This window comes from Hyla sarda, chromosome 1, assembly GCF_029499605.1.
Source record: "Hyla sarda isolate aHylSar1 chromosome 1, aHylSar1.hap1, whole genome shotgun sequence".
Classification (NCBI taxonomy): domain Eukaryota; kingdom Metazoa; phylum Chordata; class Amphibia; order Anura; family Hylidae; genus Hyla; species Hyla sarda.
In genome coordinates, this window is record NC_079189.1 from 580,750,436 (window position 1) to 580,772,650 (window position 22,215).

Consider the following 22,215-nt stretch of genomic DNA (forward strand, 5'->3'; position numbering starts at 1 on the left):
CTTGTGCTCTTCCTTTAGCCCTCTTGGTGCTCTCCATCTAATTCCTCTGGTGCTCTTCCTCTAGCTCTCTTGGTGCTCTCCATCTAATTCCCCTGGTGCTCTTCCTCTAGCCCTCTTGGTGCTCTCCATCTAATTCCCATGGTGCTCTTCCTCTAGCCCTCTTGGTGCTCTCCATCTAATTCCCCTGGTGCTCTTCCTCTAGCCCTCTTGGTGCTCTCCGTCTACGTTGCATGTTGCTCTTCCTCTAGCCCTCTTGGTGCTCTCCATGTAATTCCCCTGGTGCTCTTCCTCTAGCCCTCTTGGTGCTCTCCATCTAATTCCTCTGGTGCTCTTCCTCTAGCTCTCTTGGTGCTCTCCATCTAATTCCCCTGGTGCTCTTCCTCTAGCCCTCTTGGTGCTCTCCATCTAATTCCCCTGGTGCTCTTCCTCTAGCCATCTTGGTGCTCTCCATCTAATTCTCCTGGTGTTCTTCCTCTAGCCCTCTTGGTGCTCTCCATCTGACCTCTTTGTGCTCTTCATCTAATTCCCCTGGTTCTCTTTATCTGGTCCCTCTGGTCCTCTTTATCTAGCCCTCTTGGTGCTCTCCATCTAATTCCTCTGGTGATCTTCCTCTAGCCCTCTTGGTGCTCTTCCTCTAGCCTATCTGGTGCTCTTCATCTGATCTCTTTGGAGTTTTTCATCTGATCCCCCTGGTGCTCTTCATCTAGCCCTCTTGGTGCTCTCCATCTAATTCCCCTGGTGCTCTTCCTCTAGCCCTCTTGGTGCTCTCCATATGATCTCTTTGTGCTCTTCATCTAATTCTCTTGGTTATCTTTATCTGGTCCCTCTGGTCCTCTTTATCTAGTTCTCTTGGTGCTCTTCATCTGATCTCTTTGGAGTTTTTCATCTGATTTCCCTGGTGCTCTTCATCTAGCCCTCTTGGTTCTCTCCTTCTGATCTCTATCTCTTGGTGCTCTTCATCTAATTGGTCCTCTTCATCTTGGTTCGCTCCATCTGATTTCTTGGTGCAGTTCATCTAATTCCCCTGGTCCTCTTCATCTAGCGCTCTTGGTGCTCTTTATCTGGTCCCTCGGGTCCTCTTTATCTTAATTCTCTTCATCTGATCTCTTTGGTGTTTTGCATTGGATTCTCCTGGTGTTGTTCATCTAGCCCTCTTGGTGCTCTCCATCTAATTCCCCTGGTTCTCTTTATCTAATGCTCTTGGTGCTCTTTATTTGTTCTCCTAGTGCTTTTCATCTAGGGCTCTTCATCTGGACCCTCTGGTATTCTTCATCTAGTCTTTAAAGCATTAGTATCATTTGTAAAAACTTCTGACATGTCTTTCAGACATATCAAATGTCACCGGTATCAAAAGTACCTGTCGCCAAATAACTAACTCAGGCTATGTCCCCTAACTTCTTTTTAAAAGCTATGTATCTTACCTTTATTCTTGCTCACGTGCAGTCTCCCAGCAGAAGAAAGTGGGTGTTTCCCATTGGGCATTACATCACTGAAGCCGGCTGGGGGACCACTTCCGTCCTCGCATCTTTGCAGTGCTGTGATGAATAGAAGACCTCAGGCTCTGTGCAGCTTTCAGTGAGGCTCTTTGCAGCTGTCAATCAAGATCAGTGCAGAGAAACACTTCCTGAGTTTGGTCTCCTGCAAGACTGGGAGGATACCAAACTCACTGTATTAATTGTGGCAGGGAACAGAACAGTGCCACCTAGTGGCTGTTTTTTCACCTAGTGGACATTTTAAACATTTATGTTGATAATTTTAAAGGCACATGAATGGCAAAGTGTTTGCTAATAACACAAGGAACAATATATTAAAAGTTTTGTTGGTGACAGGTACTCTGTAAGATCGCACCTGGTCTCAGTTCTAGACAAGATGTCAAAAGTATTTACAAATGACACTAATGCCTTAACCTTTAAGGATCAGTCCATCTACTGCCTAGATTTATTTTTTCCTTAGAGCCCAATACTGAAACATATTCTTTATCCAAACTATTTCTGTTTTCTTATTTTTCTTTCATTTTTTGTACATTATTATGGAGCTGTCATCTTGTCTGAGCTGTGTTTGACAGCATTTAGAAATATGCTTTACAACCACGATAGCTGTCTCATTGGCATGAATGGGAAAGGTCTCTGGACTAGTGGTCAGAATAAAAACTGCAATATTTCAGGATTATTTTAAAGTATACATACCGTAGTAAAATGAAAAATTTGAATAAACAGCAACAACAATTCTTAAAAAATAAGTTTAATGTAAAAACTTGATTTAAACAATGGGTCATTTTCTGATGATACATTCCCTTGAGGGACCAGAACATAGTTTCTTTTTTGACATCCCAGATTGAAAAACTCTTTATTTTTTTCTTTCTTTCTTTCTTTCTTTTATTTATTTTTTTGATAGCTGCGCCATAAATGAGGTATTTATCTTTCAAACAGTGGCGTTTTATTTTTTATTAGTTTATGTTTGGGAGTCTTTCACTTACCTAAATGTAGTGTATATGTTATTTGTTATGCACATGGGGATACCAAATATGAAGGGGGGTATTTCATGTTATAAAGTATTTTAATAAATAATATATATTTTATATATTTAAAAAAAAAGTTTATTTATGAATTTGTTTATTCATTTATTTATGCAGTTTTTTTTTACATTTTATTTTGCCGCCTTATAAGAATTTTTTTTTTTTTTACCAGCAACATGCTGGTGTACCCCAGTATGCATACCCATATTGTGGCTCTGACTAGAGATATGCGCCTTGGTTGTCTCCATGGTGATGCCAGCCATGTAAATTATGACTATGTCCACTACAATCGGGATCCCTCCTTTATATAGTGCTGCAAATATGCTTAGAGGGGTAAGGCTAGCTTCACACCAGGGTGCCTCTAGCAGTTGCAAAACTACAACTCCCAGCATGCATGAAAAAGCTGTTCGGGCATGCTGGGTACTGTAGTTTTGCAACAACTGGTTAGGAAACACGGCGTTGGGGGCTCCCCCTTACAAATACTGCATAAGGGTCTATTCACATGTGCAGTATTCTGCATAGATTTGATGCGCAGGTTTTCAAGCTGTGTTCAGTCATTCAGTCTACATTGAAATCTGCAGCAGAAAATCCTGCGCATCAAATCTGCGCAGAATACTGTATGTGTGAATAGACCATAAAGGAAAACGGTCACCCGTTCACCCACACGCTAAACCCAATACACCAGGTTATAGTGCGGGTGAACAGGAGACTGATGTGGGCTCTCTGACTAATATACATACCTGCAGTCCGGTGCCGGTCCCTCTTAAGATCAGCTTCTTTCTGCAATGAATTGCGCTGTGGAGGAGGGCCCGCCGGCTGGATTTGAATATTCATGGTCGCTGGTCACGGGAGCGCTCAGTAGGCACAAGTGCTCACGTGACCAGCAACCATGAATATTCAAATCCAGCCAGCAGGCCCGCCTCCATCGCGCAATTCAGTGCAGAAAGAAGCCGATCTTCAGACGGACCGGGCGTCGGACTGCAGGTATGTATATTAGTCAGAGAGCCCGCATCAGTCTCCTGTTTACCCGCACTATAACCCGCGGTATTGGGTTTAGTGTGTGGGTGAATGAGTGACCATTTTTCTATAAGGGTGCGTTCATACACTAGTAACTAGCAGCCGGTTTCCCGCTGCTGGAAACCTACCTCGAGTTATGCTACCATTCATTTGAATGGGTCCACGCACAGTCTGCAATAGTGTCAGATTTGTGGACTGTCCGCAGACCCATTCAAATGAATTGTCGAGTAACTCGAGACAAGTTTCCCTCAGTAAGAAACCTGCTGCTAGTTACTAGCGTATGAACACACCCTAACACAGTGTGAAGCTAGCCTTACTCTTCCAAGCATATTTGCAGCACTATCTGTAGTGGACATAGTCATAATTTCCATGGCTGGCATCACCATGGAAAACCCTGCAGGACCATAACTGAACCCAGCCATAACTGCAAGGATGGGCATTTTCTCCGATCCCGGTAGAAGAATGGCTAAGTATTACAACCCCACTCCTGCCACTGATCTCGCTTACAAGATGACCTTAAAAAAAATGTACATTACAGTGGCAAAAGTAACACCTGACCGGGACATACATTTTCGTCTTTTGTCCCATCCACATTCCAGAGCATAAAACAGTATTTATCAAGTTATAATTCCTAAAAAATATAAAATAAATACATTTATGAGCCATTATCACCTATTTAGTTGGGCTGGTGTATCTACTGCATGCATTACAGGGTGTCCATCACAGCTGATAGGCACATCGCTAGATGCTCACACAGAATTTGTGTAAAAAAACATGTAAAAAAAAATAGCTAAAATAAAAAAGCCTTTCTCGCTGCTTGGCATTTATTAGGGCATTTATTCAGCCTTTAGTGGCGGTTTTAGGCTTAATGGAAAAAAACGTGTTCATGTATGTTGGCATTTTTTAACCCCTTTTTATTATATAGAAATCCTTGAGACACTTGATGGAAGAATCACATGACTTGTCATGAGAAAAATGCAGGGAATAAAAGGCCTATATTAAAACACAGTATAAGCCTAGCCTATGGATATATTCACACAGTGTAATTTGTGCGGAATGTCTGTCCGGAAAATGCTTTCAACAGATTCCGCTCAGAAATCCTGCCGTGTGAACATGGCCTTATAAAGAGGCCTGTTCCAGTAGATTTTCCATCCAAGAAACTGAGTGTTATTTAAATATAAGTGCCTGAGCGCTAGTGTACAATATAAATGTTAAAGGAACAGGAGCGCTCAGTAGGCACGAGCGCTCACGTGACCGGCGCTTATGAATATTTAAATCTAGCCGGGGGCCCCGCCTCAAAGCGCAAGTCAGCGCTGGAAGAGGGGGACCTAATGTAAAATTAGGAACCTGATCACATATTCAACAAATTTGCTTTTACATGTAATCATATGCCCGTGCGGATGGTTCTGCATAGGGAAAACAATCCGTTGTTTGTATATTAGGGTGCAAGAGCACTTTAAAGGGGTACCCTGCTGCTCAGCGTTTGGAACAAACTGTTTTAAACACTGGAGCCGACACTGGAACCTCTTGACGTCATAGCCCCGCCCCCCTCATGACATTATGCCCCACCCCCTCAATGCAAGTCTATAGGAGTGGGCGTGACAGCCCCCTCCCATAGACTTGCATTGAGGGGGCGGGGCGTGACGTCACGAGCTCTCGGCACCGGCTCCAGCATTCGGAACAGTCAAATGCTGAGCAGCAGAGTACCCCTTTAAGTCGATCCGCACAGGCATAGGATCCACACGTTTGATTGCACATGTAGGAAAAGAACATGGAGGAAACCCAAACATCTTACAATTTGCGGGGTTGGAAGTAGTGAATAACCCCCATAATGGGGGAGATAGAAATAAAGCACTACTCCAACAAGAAGCAAGATGGATACTAAAAACAGACGCAATGGGTTCTCCAGGTCTTAATGACAAAACTGGTGTCCGTATTTTTATGAATTCATGTGATTCTATTTTTCTATGGCCTTAGCAGTAGCTTATTACCTTTTCTAGTATTTAGCATATTTGTATATAGTCCTTATATCTCACATGTATATGTTTTAGTTTATTCCCTATAGTCTCCTACTTAACATTGCGGCTCTATTAATGTATTACAGTAATACATTCTCAGGACGTGCTATGCGTAGCTGCCGGGTGAGTTGGCGTGTCGTTGGTTGCTAGGTTCCCGAGGTAACATGTTAAGAACCTCAGTGACGCTGGTGCTGCTTAACGCGAGAGGAGTTTTTTCCTCAGCGAGGGGCGGGCTGACGATCACGTGAGTCAAATCATGTGACCTGATTAACCCGGCAGCTTCCAGTACCGCTATCCACCTGTGGCATGGACGCAACGCACGGAGCGGATCAATGTAGGACCTGTAACCGCAGTTAACATTCAGGTGAGTGCTTTTCTATGAGTATTTGAGGAAATAATGGCATAGGGTTTGACTTAGGAGCCAGAGGATACGCTAGGCGCGCAAAACATATGTCGCCCGTCCTGTGAAAGCACCCGCTCTGTGTCCATGCTGTGAACTATAATGAAGCACAACAGATGAAACACACGGTGAGTGCAGCCTTTTCATTTCTTCTATTGTGGATCTACATTAGATGTCCTACTTTATAAGGCTTCCTGCACCACCATAAAAGTCCTTGTCATAGTGCACCTACCACTATAGGGGCCATATGCCATTTATTGACGAAAAGACTATAAGGAGTGCCAGTTCGTTTTCTCTCTTTGGAATAGATTCTGTAACAACCATCTCCTGTTGTCATGGAGAGTTACAAATCTCCAAACTCATGGACATCTACCATACTACCCAGCTTTATTAGTGACAGGTTATGTGTATATTTTTGGGTACATTGATGTATCTGATGATGATGATGATATGGATTCACACAAGGTCTCTATGACAACAGTACCCAAGATAAAATCAAATTGTCTCAGTAGTACAGCCTCAAGCTTTGGGTCTGTAACTTCAAGCCATGATATCTCCGGATATAAATAAGATGTTAACAAATGGTTTTCACATTATTAGTGCGCATGAAAGGGGCTTTGTCATGATGTCTGAAACAATCATCTGAAAAGTCTTCTATGTTGATTGGTTTGGAGTCATACATTATTGGGGATTCAGTGTTAGGTATGATGAAGGCCTAGGTGACTGATGTAGATCATATTATTCACTATTTATTAAAATAGAAGCCAAATTTTTCATCCTATCATCCTTGTAAAAGTTTTTTTATTGTTTCGCGAGCTTCGCTGATGAGGTTGACAACATTGTTCGGTAAAGCTGATTCCACCACGGCACGCGGCAATAAACCACCCAGGTCCGGTTGTATAAACACCACCAGTCTAGAATGTGCTGGGTTCCTAAAGGATATAAATTAGTCATGAAACTCTCCAAAAACATCCATCATGATTGTAAACCTTAGTAGACGAGAACGAAGGACAAAGTGAGGAACATACTTGACAAGCACTGGGTATCTTTAGAAGGCTGGAAACAGGCATGCCATTTTAGTTTTTTTTTTATTTACAATCACCCTTTGGTTGGCATTTTTAGGCCAGACTAGGAAATCTCTGTCTAGAAATATTCTGGGTGGAGATTCAGAGGGCGGCTGGCACCACATGGACATTGCCGGTCTCCATAGACAAGTTCATTCTTTCGATGGAGAAATTCCATAGTGTGCACTGTGCAGTGGAATCCCATTGACAGCAATTGAATTTCCATGTGGAATTTTGTGTAGGAATTCCACTTGGAAATACTGTAGTGTAAACCTGGCCCTAGACTCCGTGGTAATTTTTTGAAATTGCGGCATGTTCTGGGTATGGTGTTTTGTTTTTTCAAGAAATAAAAAAAAATGTCCTGGGTGCATGTATGTTGACTTTTTGGCAATAAGGAAAGAATCACATGACTTGTAATAAAAATAAAAAAAAAGATGCAGGGGTAAAAAAAAATTTATATTAATAAAAAAAAATTATATTAATAAAAAAAAAAAAAAGAAAAAAAAACGCCACAATAACTGCTGTTTTTTTGTGGTGCTTTTTCCAGATCAAAAAAAAAAAAAAGGCATACAAAAGTTGTGTCTGTTTGTAGCTTTACAAAGCATTAACTCCTCCCCACGACACACAGTTATAAAAATCTTAGTTGCCTGTTTCCTCTAGTAGGCAGACAAGCTGTACACGGCTACCAGGAAAGAAGAATCTTTATCAGGGCAGAGGAGGCAGTTGTCAGGAATACCCAGTCTACCATCTACAAATATAGGAGAAATCATTGATTTTCTCAGTGTACTTACTCAGGTAATGGTGAACACACATATCCACATGGATTATTGAAGCCACGGACATGAGAGCTGGTCACAGGGCATTTGTCATATTCCACACTAACAGCTGCAAACAGTAAAATTGTGTAAGATATCTGTATAATAATCAATTAGAAATGCATTTCTGCTTTAGAAAAAGTTGAGGTTCTTAACATACCAATTGATGAAATAGTTTGTACCATCCCACCACAGTAAGATGAACCCTACATTAAAGGGGTACTCCGGTGCTTAGACATCTTATCCCCTACCCCTTTCTTTCCCAACCCAATTCCCTATAACTGTCTGTAATGCTTTATACTATGACTTTGTTTTCTAAGTAGTTCAGGAATGTTAGAGTAGCATGTGGTATGATGTGTAGATTGTACTGTCATGCTATGTATGGTAATTGTATTAATTAGAGATGAGCGAACCAAATCTGACGAAGTCAAATTCGTTCTGAATTTCATGAAAAATGTGATTCGGGCTGAATCCGAACTTCGACTTGATTCTAAATAACAAACTTCTTAATTAGCAACACCCCTGCAATCATCCTGTATAAATGTATAGCTGCAAGCAGCTTTCTCCTGCGCTCGCATCTCTGCAATAGATAGGAGTATAGAGCAGAAATGCGAGCACTGTAGAGCTGCTCCGCATCTCTGCTATATCATGAATGATGCCTCGGGTGTCAGGAGTGACACCCGGGGCGATCTGTCTATTAGTACAGGAACTACTACTCCAGTCATAAAACAGTGTGTTCCATGCTGGGAGTAGTAGTATTACCTAAAAAAAAAAAATAAAGAAAAAAAAAGTGAAACACACACACACCACTTAAATTGATCCCAGAAAATTCAAATATTTTTTTTATTTTCACTTTACTTTTTTAGCCCCATTTATAATATTGAACGCTGAATTTTCAGGTCCCTGCCCGCTCCCGAAAATTGAAAGACAAAAAAAAAAAAATGTTAATGTTAATTTTTAAAGAGGGATCAATTTATGTGGGCGGGCAGGCACCTAAAAATGTAGCCGACAATAATAAAAATGTAGAAAGGGGCCATTTAAATGTAAAAATTATGTATTTTTTTATAATTAATAAAAAAAAAATGTTATTAGTATTTTAATAATGTGTTTAATAAATTGTGTGTATGTGTGTTTCACTTTTTCTTTTCTATTTTTTTACATATTTTTAGGTAGTACTATTACTCCCAGCATGGAACAGACTGTTCCAAGATGGGAGCTATAGTACCTCTACTAATAGACAGATCACAGCAGGTATCACTCCTGACACCCGATGCGATCGTCCTTTCTATTGCAGAGATGGAGCAGCTTTCTCCTGCGCTCGCATCTCTGCACTATACTCCGGCCTGCCAGTGATGTGAATAGAATTCACATCACTTATTCATATTTCCTGCAGAGAGCTGTGATTGGCTAGATGGTTCCAGCCAATCACAGCTCTCTGCGGGAAATATGAATAATAGGTATATATACGGCATATACTCATACTACAGTGGGACCAGAGAAGAGTGGCCGGCCGACCCCGCCGGCATCTATACATTATACAGGACGATCGCATCGGGTGTCAGAAGTGACACTCGCTGCAATCTGTCTATTAATGCAGGTACTACAGCTCCCAGCATGGAGCAGAGTGTGCTCCATGTTGGGAACAGTAGTCCCTGCAGTTAACCCCTTAAGGACCAAGCATTTTTCTGTTTTTACACTTTCGTTTTTTCCTCCTCACCTTTTAAAAATCATAACCCTTTCAATTTTGCACCTAAAAATCCATATGAGGGCTTATTTTTTGCGCCACCAATTCTACTTTGGAATGACATGAGTCATTTTACACAAACATTTATGGCGAAACGGAAAAAAAAATCATTGTGCGACAAAATTGAAGAAAAAACACCATTTTGTAAATTTTGGGGGCTTCTGTTTCTAGGCAGTACATTTTTCGGTAAAAATTACACTTTATCTTTATTCTGTAGGTCCATAGATTAAAATGATACCCTACTTATATAGGTTTGATTTTGTCGCACTTCTGGAAAAAATCATAACTACATGCAGGAAAATTTATACATTTAAAATTGTCCTTTTCTGACCCCTATAACTTTTTTATTTTTCCACGTACACGGCGGTTTGAGGGCTCATTATTTGCGCCGTGATCTGAAGTTTTAATCGGTACCATTTTTATTTTGATTGGACTTCTTGATCGCTTTTTATTCCTTTTTTTATGGTATGAAAAGTGACCAAAAATACGCTATTTTGGACTTTGTAATTTTTTTGCGTGTACGCCATTGACCGTGCGGTTTAATTAATGATATATTTTTATAGTTCAGACATTTACGCACGCGATGATACTACATATGTTTATTTTTATTATGGTTACATATTTTTAATATGGAATTTGGGAAAAGGGGGGTGATTTAAACTTTTAATAAAGAAGGGGTTAATGTGTGTGTTTTTAAACTTTTTTTAAACTTTTTTTTTTTACACTTTTAGTCCCCTTAGGGGACTTTTAGGAGGAATCATTTGATTCCTCATACAGATGAATGGGATTGCATACAATCCCATTCATCTGTGTGCTCTGCGCTCGATTGATAAAGCCTGGTCTTGCCAGGCTTTATCATTCAGAGAGCCGGAGCCGACACAGGAGGATAGGTAAGCCCTCAGGCTACCTCAGCAGTGGATCGCTCCCCCGCGATCGCGCTGCGGGGGAGCGATCCACCCCACTGGACCACCAGGGACTGTATACAGGCACCTTTAGACGCCGCTGTCAACTTTGACAGCGGCGATCTAAAGGGTTAATAGCCGGCCGCGGCGATCGCCGCATGTCGGCTATTAACGCCGGCCCCCAGCTACAGGAATCAGCTGGGGGCTGGCCGGTATGACGCAGGCTCGAGTCGGGAGCCCGCGTCATACCCCCGTAACGGCCATTGGACGAGTATAGACGTCCATGGTCGTTATCGGGTTAAGGACAGATCACAGCAGGTGTCACTCCTGACACCCGATGCGATCGTCCTATCTAGATGCGAGAAAGCCGCCCGCATCTATACATTATGCAGGATGTGACACCCGGGGCGATCTGCCTATTAGCACAGGTACTACTACTCCCATCATGGAACAGTATGTTCCATGCTGGGAGTAGTAGTACTACCTAAAAAAAAAATAGAAAATTGAGAAAAACAAAAAGCAAAACACACACACACAACACATTATTAAAATACATTACAAATAAAAATTTGCAGACAATTTATTTGGATCGAATCGATTTTTTTTTTTTATTCGCTCATCTCTAGTATTAATTTATTGTGTGCTGTTTCCTAGTTGCATAAGGGCAGGGTCACATGGAACGGATCCGCAGTGTATTTTACTCTGCCGATCCCCCGATGATGGACCCTACAGTGTGCCTCCAACTATGCCTGCTTGTAGCGGTAATCCATCGCTCTGAGCAGACACACAGCAATCTGCCAGTCACCGAGCGCATGCACAGTGTAATCGCGCACATCGCGGCTGCTCTCGGCCTAGCTTAGGGAGCAGGAAGAGGCCCGCTATATGTGTGAGTACACTGCACATGCACACGGGGACTCACAGATCACTGTGTGTCTGCTCGTAGTGGCAGATTGCTTCTACGAGCAGGCACAGCTGGAGGCACACGGTAGGGTCTATCATAGGCGGATCCACCACGTAAAATACTCTTGTGTGACCCAGCTTAGCAGTACATTGTATGTATGTTTATTTTGATTGATCATTAATACAATTATTTTCAATCAAAAAATTAAGAGAAACTGCACCTACATCCGCCTCCTCCATAACTACTTTACTGTGTTATCAATGACAACTTTAATTCTCCGCTTATTTGTGTAGAAGTGGTAGAAGTGTGTGTAAGTAGCGTGCTTTTTTGTGTCAGAGCCAAGAATCTGTGTTACATTTTCTGTAGCACGTGAATAGGATTGCAACTAGAGATGAGCGAACTTACAGTAAATTCGATTCGTCACGAACTTCTCGGCTCGGCAGTCGATGACTTATCCTGCATAAATGAGTTCAGCTTTCAGGTGCTCCGGTGGGCTGGAAAAGGTGGAGACAGTCCTAGGAAAGAGTCTCCTAGGACTGTATCCACCTTTTTCCAGCCCACGGGAGCACCTGAAAGCTGAACTCATTTATGCAGGATAAGTCATCAACTGCCGAGCCGAGAAGTTCGTGACAAATCGAATTTACCGTAAGTTCGCTCATCTCTAATTGCAACCCTTATTTACAAACATGGGATGTTGTTTGTGTTGTGTTGATTGTTTAGGGATGGTTTTCGTATATCTGCTCCACAATCGGATCTGTGTAAACGGGGCCTAAAACGCCCGACCTTTCTAAACCCCTTGATGTAGCTGCCAGTTTTCATTTGCCTTCTAAAAGTTATTGGGGGAGATTTATCAAAACCTGTGCAGAGGAAGAGTGGTGCAGTTGCCCATAGCAACCAATCAGATTGCTTCTTTCATTTTCCACAGGCCTCTAAAGAGGCCTGTGGAAAATGAAAGAAGCAATCTGATTGGTTGCTATGGGCAACTGCGCCACTCTTCCTCTGCACAGGTTTTGATAAATCTCCCCCAATAACTTTTAAAATTTTTCAACTAAAGGACCATAGGTGGGATTCATTTTACCACAAAATCTAAAGTAAAACAGAAAAAAAAACCTTTATGGTAAATATAACATATTCTCTTTATTCTGAAGGTCATTACAGTTATGATACACAATTTATATAGGTTTTGTTTTATTGATACTACTTTTAAAACATGATTTTCTTTTAAATAAATAGGCTTTAAATCATCCTTTTCTATATAATGGTCTCTAGCACTACTTTAGAGCACTACTTTTTTGAGACTTGATCTGTAGTTTTTATCGGTGCCATTGAAGGACAAGTCTCATGTGTAAAAACGTATCCCCTATCCAAAGAATAGGGGATACGTTTTAGATCACGGGTGGTCCGAGCACTGGGGTCCCCCACAATCTCCTGTATGGAGCCCCAGTGCTGTAGCACAGGAGCGCGTCATGACCCGGAGGCTGCCACGCCCCCTCCATAAAATTCTATGGCAGAGCCGTTTGGCAAACTTCAGCTTTCAGATAGAGGTTTATGGAGGGGGCTACAGACGGGGGTTGTGACGCGCTCCTGTGTTACAGCACAGGGGCTCCATACAGGAGATCGTAGGGGGCCCCAGTGCTTGGACCTCCCGCGATCTAAAACTTATCCCCTATTTTTTGGATAGGGGATACATTTTACACATGAGACTTGTCCTTTAAGCTTAATTTTTTTTTTCTGGATATACGATGTGATAAAAAAAAATCTGCCATTCTGGTGTTTATGTTTAGGCTGTTCACTGTGCGGGATCATAGGTATTATATTTTAATAGTTTTGACAATTCCGTACAAGGTGATACCAAATATATATATTTTTTTTGTTTTGTTTTTTAACAATGGGAAACGGGAGCTAATTACAATTTTTATTTATTTTTTATCTCTTACTTATTTTTTTAAAAGTTTTTTTTATTTTTTGTATTCATATTTTATTTACACCTTTTAAGTCCCTATAGGGGAATCCAATGATTGCTTATTCTGCTCAGAGCTATGCTATTGTATAGTATTGATCAGTTGAATTGGCTCTCTGCTAGTATTGTCTGCCTGCCAATATGGCTCAACCAGCCACATTAACTGATAAGAACCTTGCGATCGCTCTGCGGGACAATGCTTTTTTGTTTTTGCAATGCATGCTTCTTAGCTTTTTAAGAATGCACCTCTACGGTGTCCATATTAGGACATCATCAGGCGTCAGACAAACCTCCCTCAGCCATCAGACAAACCTCCGTCACACCTCAGACAAACCTCCCTTAGCCCTCAGACAAACCTCCCTCAGCCCTCAGCTCTGAGCCAAACCTCCGTCATGCCTCAGACAAACCCTGTCACACCTCAGACAAACCTCCATCACACCTCAGACAAACCTCCCTCAGCCCTCAGCTCTCAGTCATGCCTCAGACGTCAGCCATACAGCTGTTGATGTAAAGTTTTCCTCGATTCGTAGAAAACTGGGAGCGCATGCGCAGCACTCCACTGACAGTGTAGGGCTAAAGTAGGCAGCACTAGGAGCATAGCGCTAGCGTAGCCCTGCATATGCGCAGTTGTCCATACCGCCCAGAGTGCATGCTCTGCTTTCCTCCGCTGTCCGAGGTATGACCGAGGTTTGTCTGAGGCATGACTGAGGTTTGGCTGAGAGCTGGGATCGGTTTGTCTGAGGTGTGACGGAGGTTTTTCTGACGGCTGAGGGAGGTTTGTCTGACGCCTGATGATGTCCTATTATGGACACTGCCTCCTCATGGTCAGCTTCATGCTGAGTTTACAGGGAACCAATCACAGCCCTCGATCAGAGCATGAGCAGTGCATTTTAAAGTGGCCTATATAAGGTGAGGTCCCTGCATTAGGGGGTTAACTAGATTATGTGAATGACGTACAGTATGTGAGTGCAACCTATCAATAGCAGTTGATGGCATCAGGTGATCACTCATGGGAACACAACTCTGAATTGGGAAATAATACTATTTAAATTTAAACAAACTGTTCGGAATGCTGGAGCCGAGAGCTTGTGACGTCATAACCCCGTCCCCTCATGACGTCCCGCCCCCTCAATGCAAGCCTATGGGAGGGGGCGTGACACCCCCTCCCTTAGACTTGCATTGAGGGGGCAGGGTGTGACGTCATGAGGGGACGGGGTTATGATGTCACGAGCTCCTGGCTCCAGCGTTCAGAACAGTTTGTTCCAAACACTGAGCAGTGGAGTACCCCTTCAAGAAAAAGTTAGAAGAATAGGAGATGTGATACTTACTATTAGTGGTGACCACTCCGCCATCGTACCTCCTGATGTGAATCAAATCTACAAATTCTCTGGAGGAGATAATCCCCATCCCATAGCTGTGTGTGATGCAGTGACAGATGACGGTGTTCTGCAGGAGGAGACATTACAATAGCGGTACTGTGTGTGTTATAGAGAAAGACACATGACACACTCATGAAGAGCGAGTTCACCTACACTAGAAACGCTCACACATACTGAACCGATTTAAAGTCAAATACACAGAATTGAAGTCCTAGTAAATATTTAGCACAGAATATTGAACCTACAGATGACTAATTTCCCTTCCTCAGAATTAAATTGTATTATTATCCTTAGGACACACATACAAAATGAGAAATTAGCCGGCGGCAGCGTAAAGGAGTCCTCCGCTCCCACACCACTGTTCGGAACCCCTTTGAGATACCGTCTGCATCCTTTCTCAGGAGCCAGGTCTGACTAGCAGAGGCCAAAGCAGCAATGGGGAGAGGTAAGTATAGTACTCAGGCAACACAGGTTCTTAAGGGGGCACACTAGCTCACAGAGTTCACAGTATATCGAGGAGATCACAGTATATCGTAGGGGGGCACAGTATCTCAGGAGGCCACATTATATCAGGGGGCACAGTATTTTGTAGGGAGAACAGTATCTAAGGAGGCCACATTATATCAGGGGGCACAGTATCTCAGGAGGCCACATTATATCAGGGGCACAGTATATGGTAGGGAGCACAGTATCTCAGGTGACCACATTATATCAGGGGGCACAGTATCTCAGGAGGCCACATTATATCAGGGGCACAGTATATGGTAGGGAGCACAGTATCTCAGGTGACCACATTATATCAGGGGGCACAGTATCTCAGGAGGCCACATTATATCAGGGGGCACAGTATATGGTAGGGAGCACAGTATCTCAGGTGACCACATTATATCAGGGGGCACAGTATCTCAGGAGGCCACATTATATCAGGGGGCACAGTATCTCAGGAGGCCACATTTTATCAGGGGGCACAGTATATTGTAGGGAGCACAGTAACTCCGGTGACCACATTATATCAGGGGCCACAGTATCTTAGGTGACCACATTATATCAGGGGCCACAGTATCTCAGGTAGCACATTATATCAGGGGGCACAGTATCTCAGGTAGCACATTATATCAGGGGGCACTGTATCTCAGGTAGCACATTATATCAGGGGGCACAGTATCTCAGGTGGCACAGTATCTCAGGAGGCCACATTATATCAGGGGGCACAGTATATTGTAGGGAGCACAGTAACTCAGGTGACCACATTATATCAGGGGCCACAGTATCTTAGGTGACCACATTATATCAGGGGCCACAGTATCTCAGGTAGCACATTATATCAGGGGGCACAGTATCTCAGGTAGCACATTATATCAGGTGGGACAGTATCTAAGGTAGCACATTATATCAGGGGGCACAGTATCTCAGGAGGCCACATTATATCAGGGGGCACAGTATATTGTAGGGGGCACGGTATCTCAGGTGGCCACATAATATCAGGGGGCACAGTATCTCAGGTGGCCACGTTATATCAGGGGGCACAGTTTATTGTAGGGAGCACAGTATTTCAGGAGGCCACATTATATCAGGGGGCACAGTTTATTGTAGGGAGCACAGTATCTCAGGAGGCCACATTATATCAGGGGGCACAGTATTTTGCAGGGAGAACAGTATCTCAGGAGGCCACATTATATCAGGGGGCACAATATATGGTAGGGAGCACAGTATCTCAGGTGACCACATTATATCAGGGGGCACAGTATCTCAGGAGGCCACATTATATCAGGGGGCACAGTATATTGTAGGGAGCACAGTAACTTAGGTGACCACATTATATCAGGGGGCACAGTATCTTAGGTCACCACATTATATCAGGGGGCACAGTATCTCAGGTAGCACATTATATCAGGGGGCACAGTATCTCAGGAGGCCACATTATATCAGGGGGCATAGTATCTTAGGTAGCACATTATATTAGGGGGAACAGTATCTCAGGTAGCACATTATATCAGGGTGCACAGTATCTCAGGAGGCCACATTATATCAGGGGGCATAGTATCTTAGGTAGCACATTATATTAGGGGGAACAGTATCTAAGGTAGCACATTATATCAGGGGGCACCATATCTCAGGTGGCACATTATATCAGGGGGAACAGTATCTTAGGTAGCACATTATATCAGGGGGCACAGTATCTCAGGTAGCACATTATATCAGGGGGAACAGTATCTTAGGTAGCACATTATATCAGGGGGCACAGTATCTCAGGTAGCACATTATATCAGGGGGCACAGTATCTCAGGTAGCACATTATATCAGGGGGCACAGTATCTCAGGAGGCCACATTATATCAGGGGGCACAGTATCTCAGGATGCCACATTATATCAGGGGGCACAGTATATTGTAGGGGGCACAGTATCTCAGGTGGCCACATAATATCAGGGGGAACAGTATCTCAGGTGGCCACATTATATCAGGGGGCACAATTTATTGTAGGGAGCACAGTATCTCAGGAGGCCACATTATATCAGGGGGCACAGTATTTTGTAGGGAGAACAGTATCTCAGGAGGCCACATTATATCAGGGGGCACAATTTATGGTAGGGAGCACACTATCTCAGGTGACCACATTATATCAGGGGGCACAGTATCTCAGGAGGCCACATTATATCAGGGGGCACAGTATATTGTAGGGAGCACAGTAACTTAGGTGACCACATTATATCAGGGGGCACAGTATCTCAGGTAGCACATTATATCAGGGGGCACAGTATCTTAGGTAGCACATTATATCAGGGGGCACAATATCTCAGGTAGCACATTATATCAGGGGCTCAGTATCTCAGGTGGCACAGTATCTCAGGAGGCCACATTATATCAGGGGGCACAGTATCTCAGGTAGCACATTATATCAGGGGGCACAGTATCTCAGGTAGCACATTATATCAGGGGGCACAGTATCTCAGGTGGCACATTATATCAGGGGGCACAGTATCTCAGGTAGCACATTATATCAGGGGCAACAGTATCTTAGGTAGCACATTATATCAGGGGGCACAGTATCTCAGGTAGCACATTATATCAGGGGGCACAGTATCTCAGGTAGCACATTATATCAGGGGGCACAGTATCTCAGGTAGCACATTATATCAGGGGGCACAGTATCTCAGGAGGCCACATTATATCAGGGGGCACAGTATCTAAGGTGACCACATTATATCAGGGGGCACAGTATCTTAGGTGGCCACATTATATCAGGGAGCACAGTATCTCAGGAGGCCACATTATATCAGGGGGCACAGTATATTGTAGGGGGCACAGTATCTCAGGTGGCCACATTATATCAGGGGGCACAGTATCTCAGGTGACCACATTATATCAGGGGACACAGTATATTGTAGGGAGCACAGTATCTCAGGTGACCACATTATATAAGGGGGCACAGTATCTCAGGTGACCACATTATATAAGGGGGCACAGTATCTCAGGTAGGACATTATATCAGGGGCCACAGTATCTCAGGTAGCACATTATATCAGAGGGCATAGTATCTCAGGTAGGACATTATATCAGGGGGCACAGTATCTCAGGTAGCACATTATATCAGGAGCCACAGTATCTCAGGTGACCACATTATATCAGGGGCACAGTATATGGTAGGGAGCACAGTATCTCAGGTGGCCACATTATATCAGGGGGAACAGTATCTCAGGTAGCACATTATATCAGGGGGCACAGTATCTCAGGTAGCACATTATATCAGGGGGCACAGTATCTAAGGTAGCACATTATATCAGGGGGCACAGTATCTCAGGAGGCCACATTATATCAGGGGGCACAGTATATTGTAGGGGGCACAGTATCTCAGGTGGCCACATTATATCAGGGAGCACAGTATCTCAGGTGACCACGTTATTTCAGGGGGCACAGTATCTCAGGAGGCCACATTATATCAGGGGCACAGTATATGGTAGGGAGCACAGTATCTCAGGTGACCACATTATATCAGGAAGCACAATATATTGTAGGGAGCACAGTATCTCAGGTGACCACATTATATAAGGGGGCATAGTATCTCAGGTGACCACATTATATAAGGGGGCACAGTATCTCAGGTAGGACATTATATCAGGGGGCACAGTATCTCAGGTAGCACATTATATCAGGGGGCACAGTGTCTCAGGTGACCACATTATATCAGGGGCACAGTATATGGTAGGGAGCACAGTATCTCAGGTGGCCACATTATATCAGGGGGCACAGTATATTGTAGGGAGCACAGTATATCAGGTGGCCACATAATATCAGGGGGAACAGTATCTCAGGAGGCCACATTATATCAGGGGGCACAGTATATTGTAGGGAGCACAGTATCTCAGGAGGCCACATTATATCAGGGGGCACAGTATATTGTAGGGAGCACAGTATCTTAGGTGACCACATTATATCAGGGGACACAGTATATTGTAGGGAGCACAGTATCTCAGGTGACCACATTATATAAGGGGGCACAGTATCTCAGGTAGGACATTATATCAGGGGGCACAGTTACTCAGGTAGCACATTATATCAGGGGGCACAGTATCTCAGGTAGCACATTATATCAGGGGGCACAGTATCTCAGGTAGCACATTATATCAGGGGGCACAGTATCTCAGGTAGCACATTATATCAGGGGGCACAGTATCTCAGGTGACCACATTATATCAGGGGCACAGTATATGGTAGGGAGCACAGTATCTTAGGTGACCACATTATATCAGGTGGCACAGTATCTCAGGTGACCACGTTATATCAGGGGGCACAGTATATGGTAGGGAGCACAGTATCTTAGGTGACCACATTATATCAGGGGGCACAGTATCTCAGGAGGCCACATTATATCAGGGGGCACAGTATATTGTAGGGAGCACAGTAACTTAGGTGACCACATTATATCAGGGGGCACAGTATCTCAGGTCACCACATTATATCAGGGGGCACAGTATCTCAGGTAGCACATTATATCAGGGGGCACAGTATCTCAGGTAGCACATTATATCAGGGTGCACAGTATCTCAGGAGGCCACATTATATCAGGGGGCATAGTATCTTAGGTAGCACATTATATTAGGGGGAACAGTATCTAAGGTAGCACATTATATCAGGGGGCACAGTATCTCAGGTGGCACATTATATCAGGGGGAACAGTATCTTAGGTAGCACATTATATCAGGTGGCACAGTATCTCAGGTGACCACGTTATATCAGGGGGCACAGTATATGGTAGGGAGCACGGTATCTCAGGTGGCCACATTATATCAGGGGGCACAGTATATGGTAGGGAGCACAGTATCTCAGGTGGCCACATTATATCAGGATAAAAAAAAGTTATCCATGATTAAAAGAAAACATAGCTTTGCTTTCTTCCAAAAACAGCACCACTCCTGTCTTCAGGTAGTGTGCGGTATTACAACTTGGTTTTATTCACTTCAATGCAACTAAGCTGCTACCTGACAATAAAAATAACCTACCATTAATAACGACTGTAGCGTCAACTGGGGCGAAGGGCCTATGAGACCGGCCAGAGACCAACACAGGCCCCCAGGGCAGCCATGACACGGTCCCTGTTGGGTCATACCAGACTATACTCCAATCTCACATGGGTACATGAATTACCTCATCAATCTCTCCTACAATAGAATAGGATTTCAGGGCGCTGTCCCACTTTGCTCTGTATTTCTCAAGATACATAAAGGGGATAACTTTTTCCGGGATTTCTTCAATTATTCCTTCTCCGCGATATCTGCGTTTTTCAGGAAAAATCAGAATCATTAATGATAGAGAATGAAATCTATATATCCTTTATATTCTATCACTGTGTAGGAGAAGGAAAATCCAGCTTCAAACTGTGTGTGTACACCACCTAGGGGTGTTTATTGGTATTGCACCAATGTTTTTCATTTTTATTTTTTTATATTTAAAGCATTTTTTCCTTTTATTATTATTAGTTTTTTTTTATGCTTAAAACTCCATTTACATATTATAACTGCAGGAGGGCAAATTTCAGTGGCTAGCAAAGATCTGCCATTTAGGACTCTAGGAAAGCTGTGTAGTAATCCTTTCCCAGAAAATAAATATACAACAAATCCCTGGATAGGATTTTTTGTTCTGTTCACATGGGGATGATGCACTATGGCAGGGTTTCCTAACCAGTGTGCCTCCAGCTGTTGCAAAACTACAACTCCCAGCATGCCCGGACAGCCGTTGGCTGTCCGGGCATGCTTGGGGTTGTAGTTTCGCAACAGCTGAAGGCACCCTGGTCAGAAAACACTGCACTATGGGGATTCCGGTTTCTCTGTAGGTCTGTAGCTATTTTACCTTGCTACTTACATATTTCCTGAATATTCCTTGGACGGTTTCCATGAGACAGTAATGTTTTTCTGAAAGGGACATAAGATTTATGTGTTATCAAGAAGGGAGGCAGGAAAGTGAGAAGAAAAGAAACTAGAATAGAGGAGAAGGAAAGGGCAAAAGGATAAGGTAAGAGAGAGGCAAAGGAAGGGGAGAAAAACAATTTCTTCCCAAAACAGCGCCCCCATGTGCTCAGGTTGTGTGTGGCATTCCAACTTGGCTCCATTCACTTCAATGGAACTGAGCTGCAATACCACACACAACTTGAGGACAGGGGTGGCACTGTGTTTAAAAGTAAATAATTTTTTTTTATTTTTTTTGTTAAATCCTGGATAACCCCTTTAATAATTAAATGGAATAAAGAATGGAAAAAGCAAAATAAAATAATCTTAACAAGGTATTTGTCAATATGTTGGCCAAAATTTTCCTGAAGGGTCCTCAGTCTCTTGCTAATCTTTACACTAAATTAAAAAATTGCCGAAGAATACAGAAAAGAGGTCATACCTACTGGTTTCTGGTACTAGAGCAAGTAAAACAATTTTTTTTTTTTATTTAATTTATTTAATATATATAATATTCTCACCATTATGTAGATCGAGGACAATTCTCTATGGGGGGAGGTTGCACTGGTGCAAAATACTGATAAACAGCTACTTACACGCCTACTAGTCATGAGGGGGATAGCTTCTCAATAATATAACTGCACATAGATAAGGGCAGGTTCATATCCGGCATTGCTGACGTATACTGTGAACAGGAGGAGCAGCGGACCCCGTTGATTTCTATGGCTGAACGGAGTCACCTAGTGACTCAGTTCAAGATGTATGCACCGTTTTTAGCCGCTGCACTCTTGAAATAGCGCCTACATCACAAGAGGAGTCACTAGGTGACTCCGTTTAGCCATACAAAGCATTAGGCAGGGTTTGCTGCTCCCATTAACAGTATACATCGGCAACCCGGTCTAGATGGGATGTTGATAGATACGACTAAATGGGGGTGGGGGGGCAAAAACGTAGTCTGAACCTACCCGGAGGGTCTATTCACATGGCAGAATTTCCGACGGCGGAGTTCTGCCTGGAATGAAAACCCCATACACTTCTATGGGATTCCGCATTCTTGTT

General features: G+C 43.2%; 1 protein-coding gene across 4 annotated transcripts in view; it reads right to left on the reverse strand.

Moving 5' to 3' along the window:
- Positions 1–3,818: 3,818 nt before the first annotated feature.
- STARD6 (StAR related lipid transfer domain containing 6) overlaps positions 3,819–22,215 on the reverse strand; it is a 35,387-nt gene continuing 16,990 nt past the window's right edge. For all 4 annotated transcript variants that reach the window (XM_056544992.1, XM_056545002.1, XM_056545011.1 and 1 more), the window contains 5 exons: positions 21,074–21,123; positions 20,360–20,486; positions 14,665–14,782; positions 7,806–7,899; positions 3,819–6,882 (listed from right to left, as the gene is read on the reverse strand). In XM_056544992.1, coding sequence (XP_056400967.1) covers positions 6,732–6,882; positions 7,806–7,899; positions 14,665–14,782; positions 20,360–20,486; positions 21,074–21,123 — 540 coding nt within the window. In that variant the 3' untranslated portion in view covers positions 3,819–6,731. The remainder of the gene's footprint in view (positions 6,883–7,805; positions 7,900–14,664; positions 14,783–20,359; positions 20,487–21,073; positions 21,124–22,215) is intronic.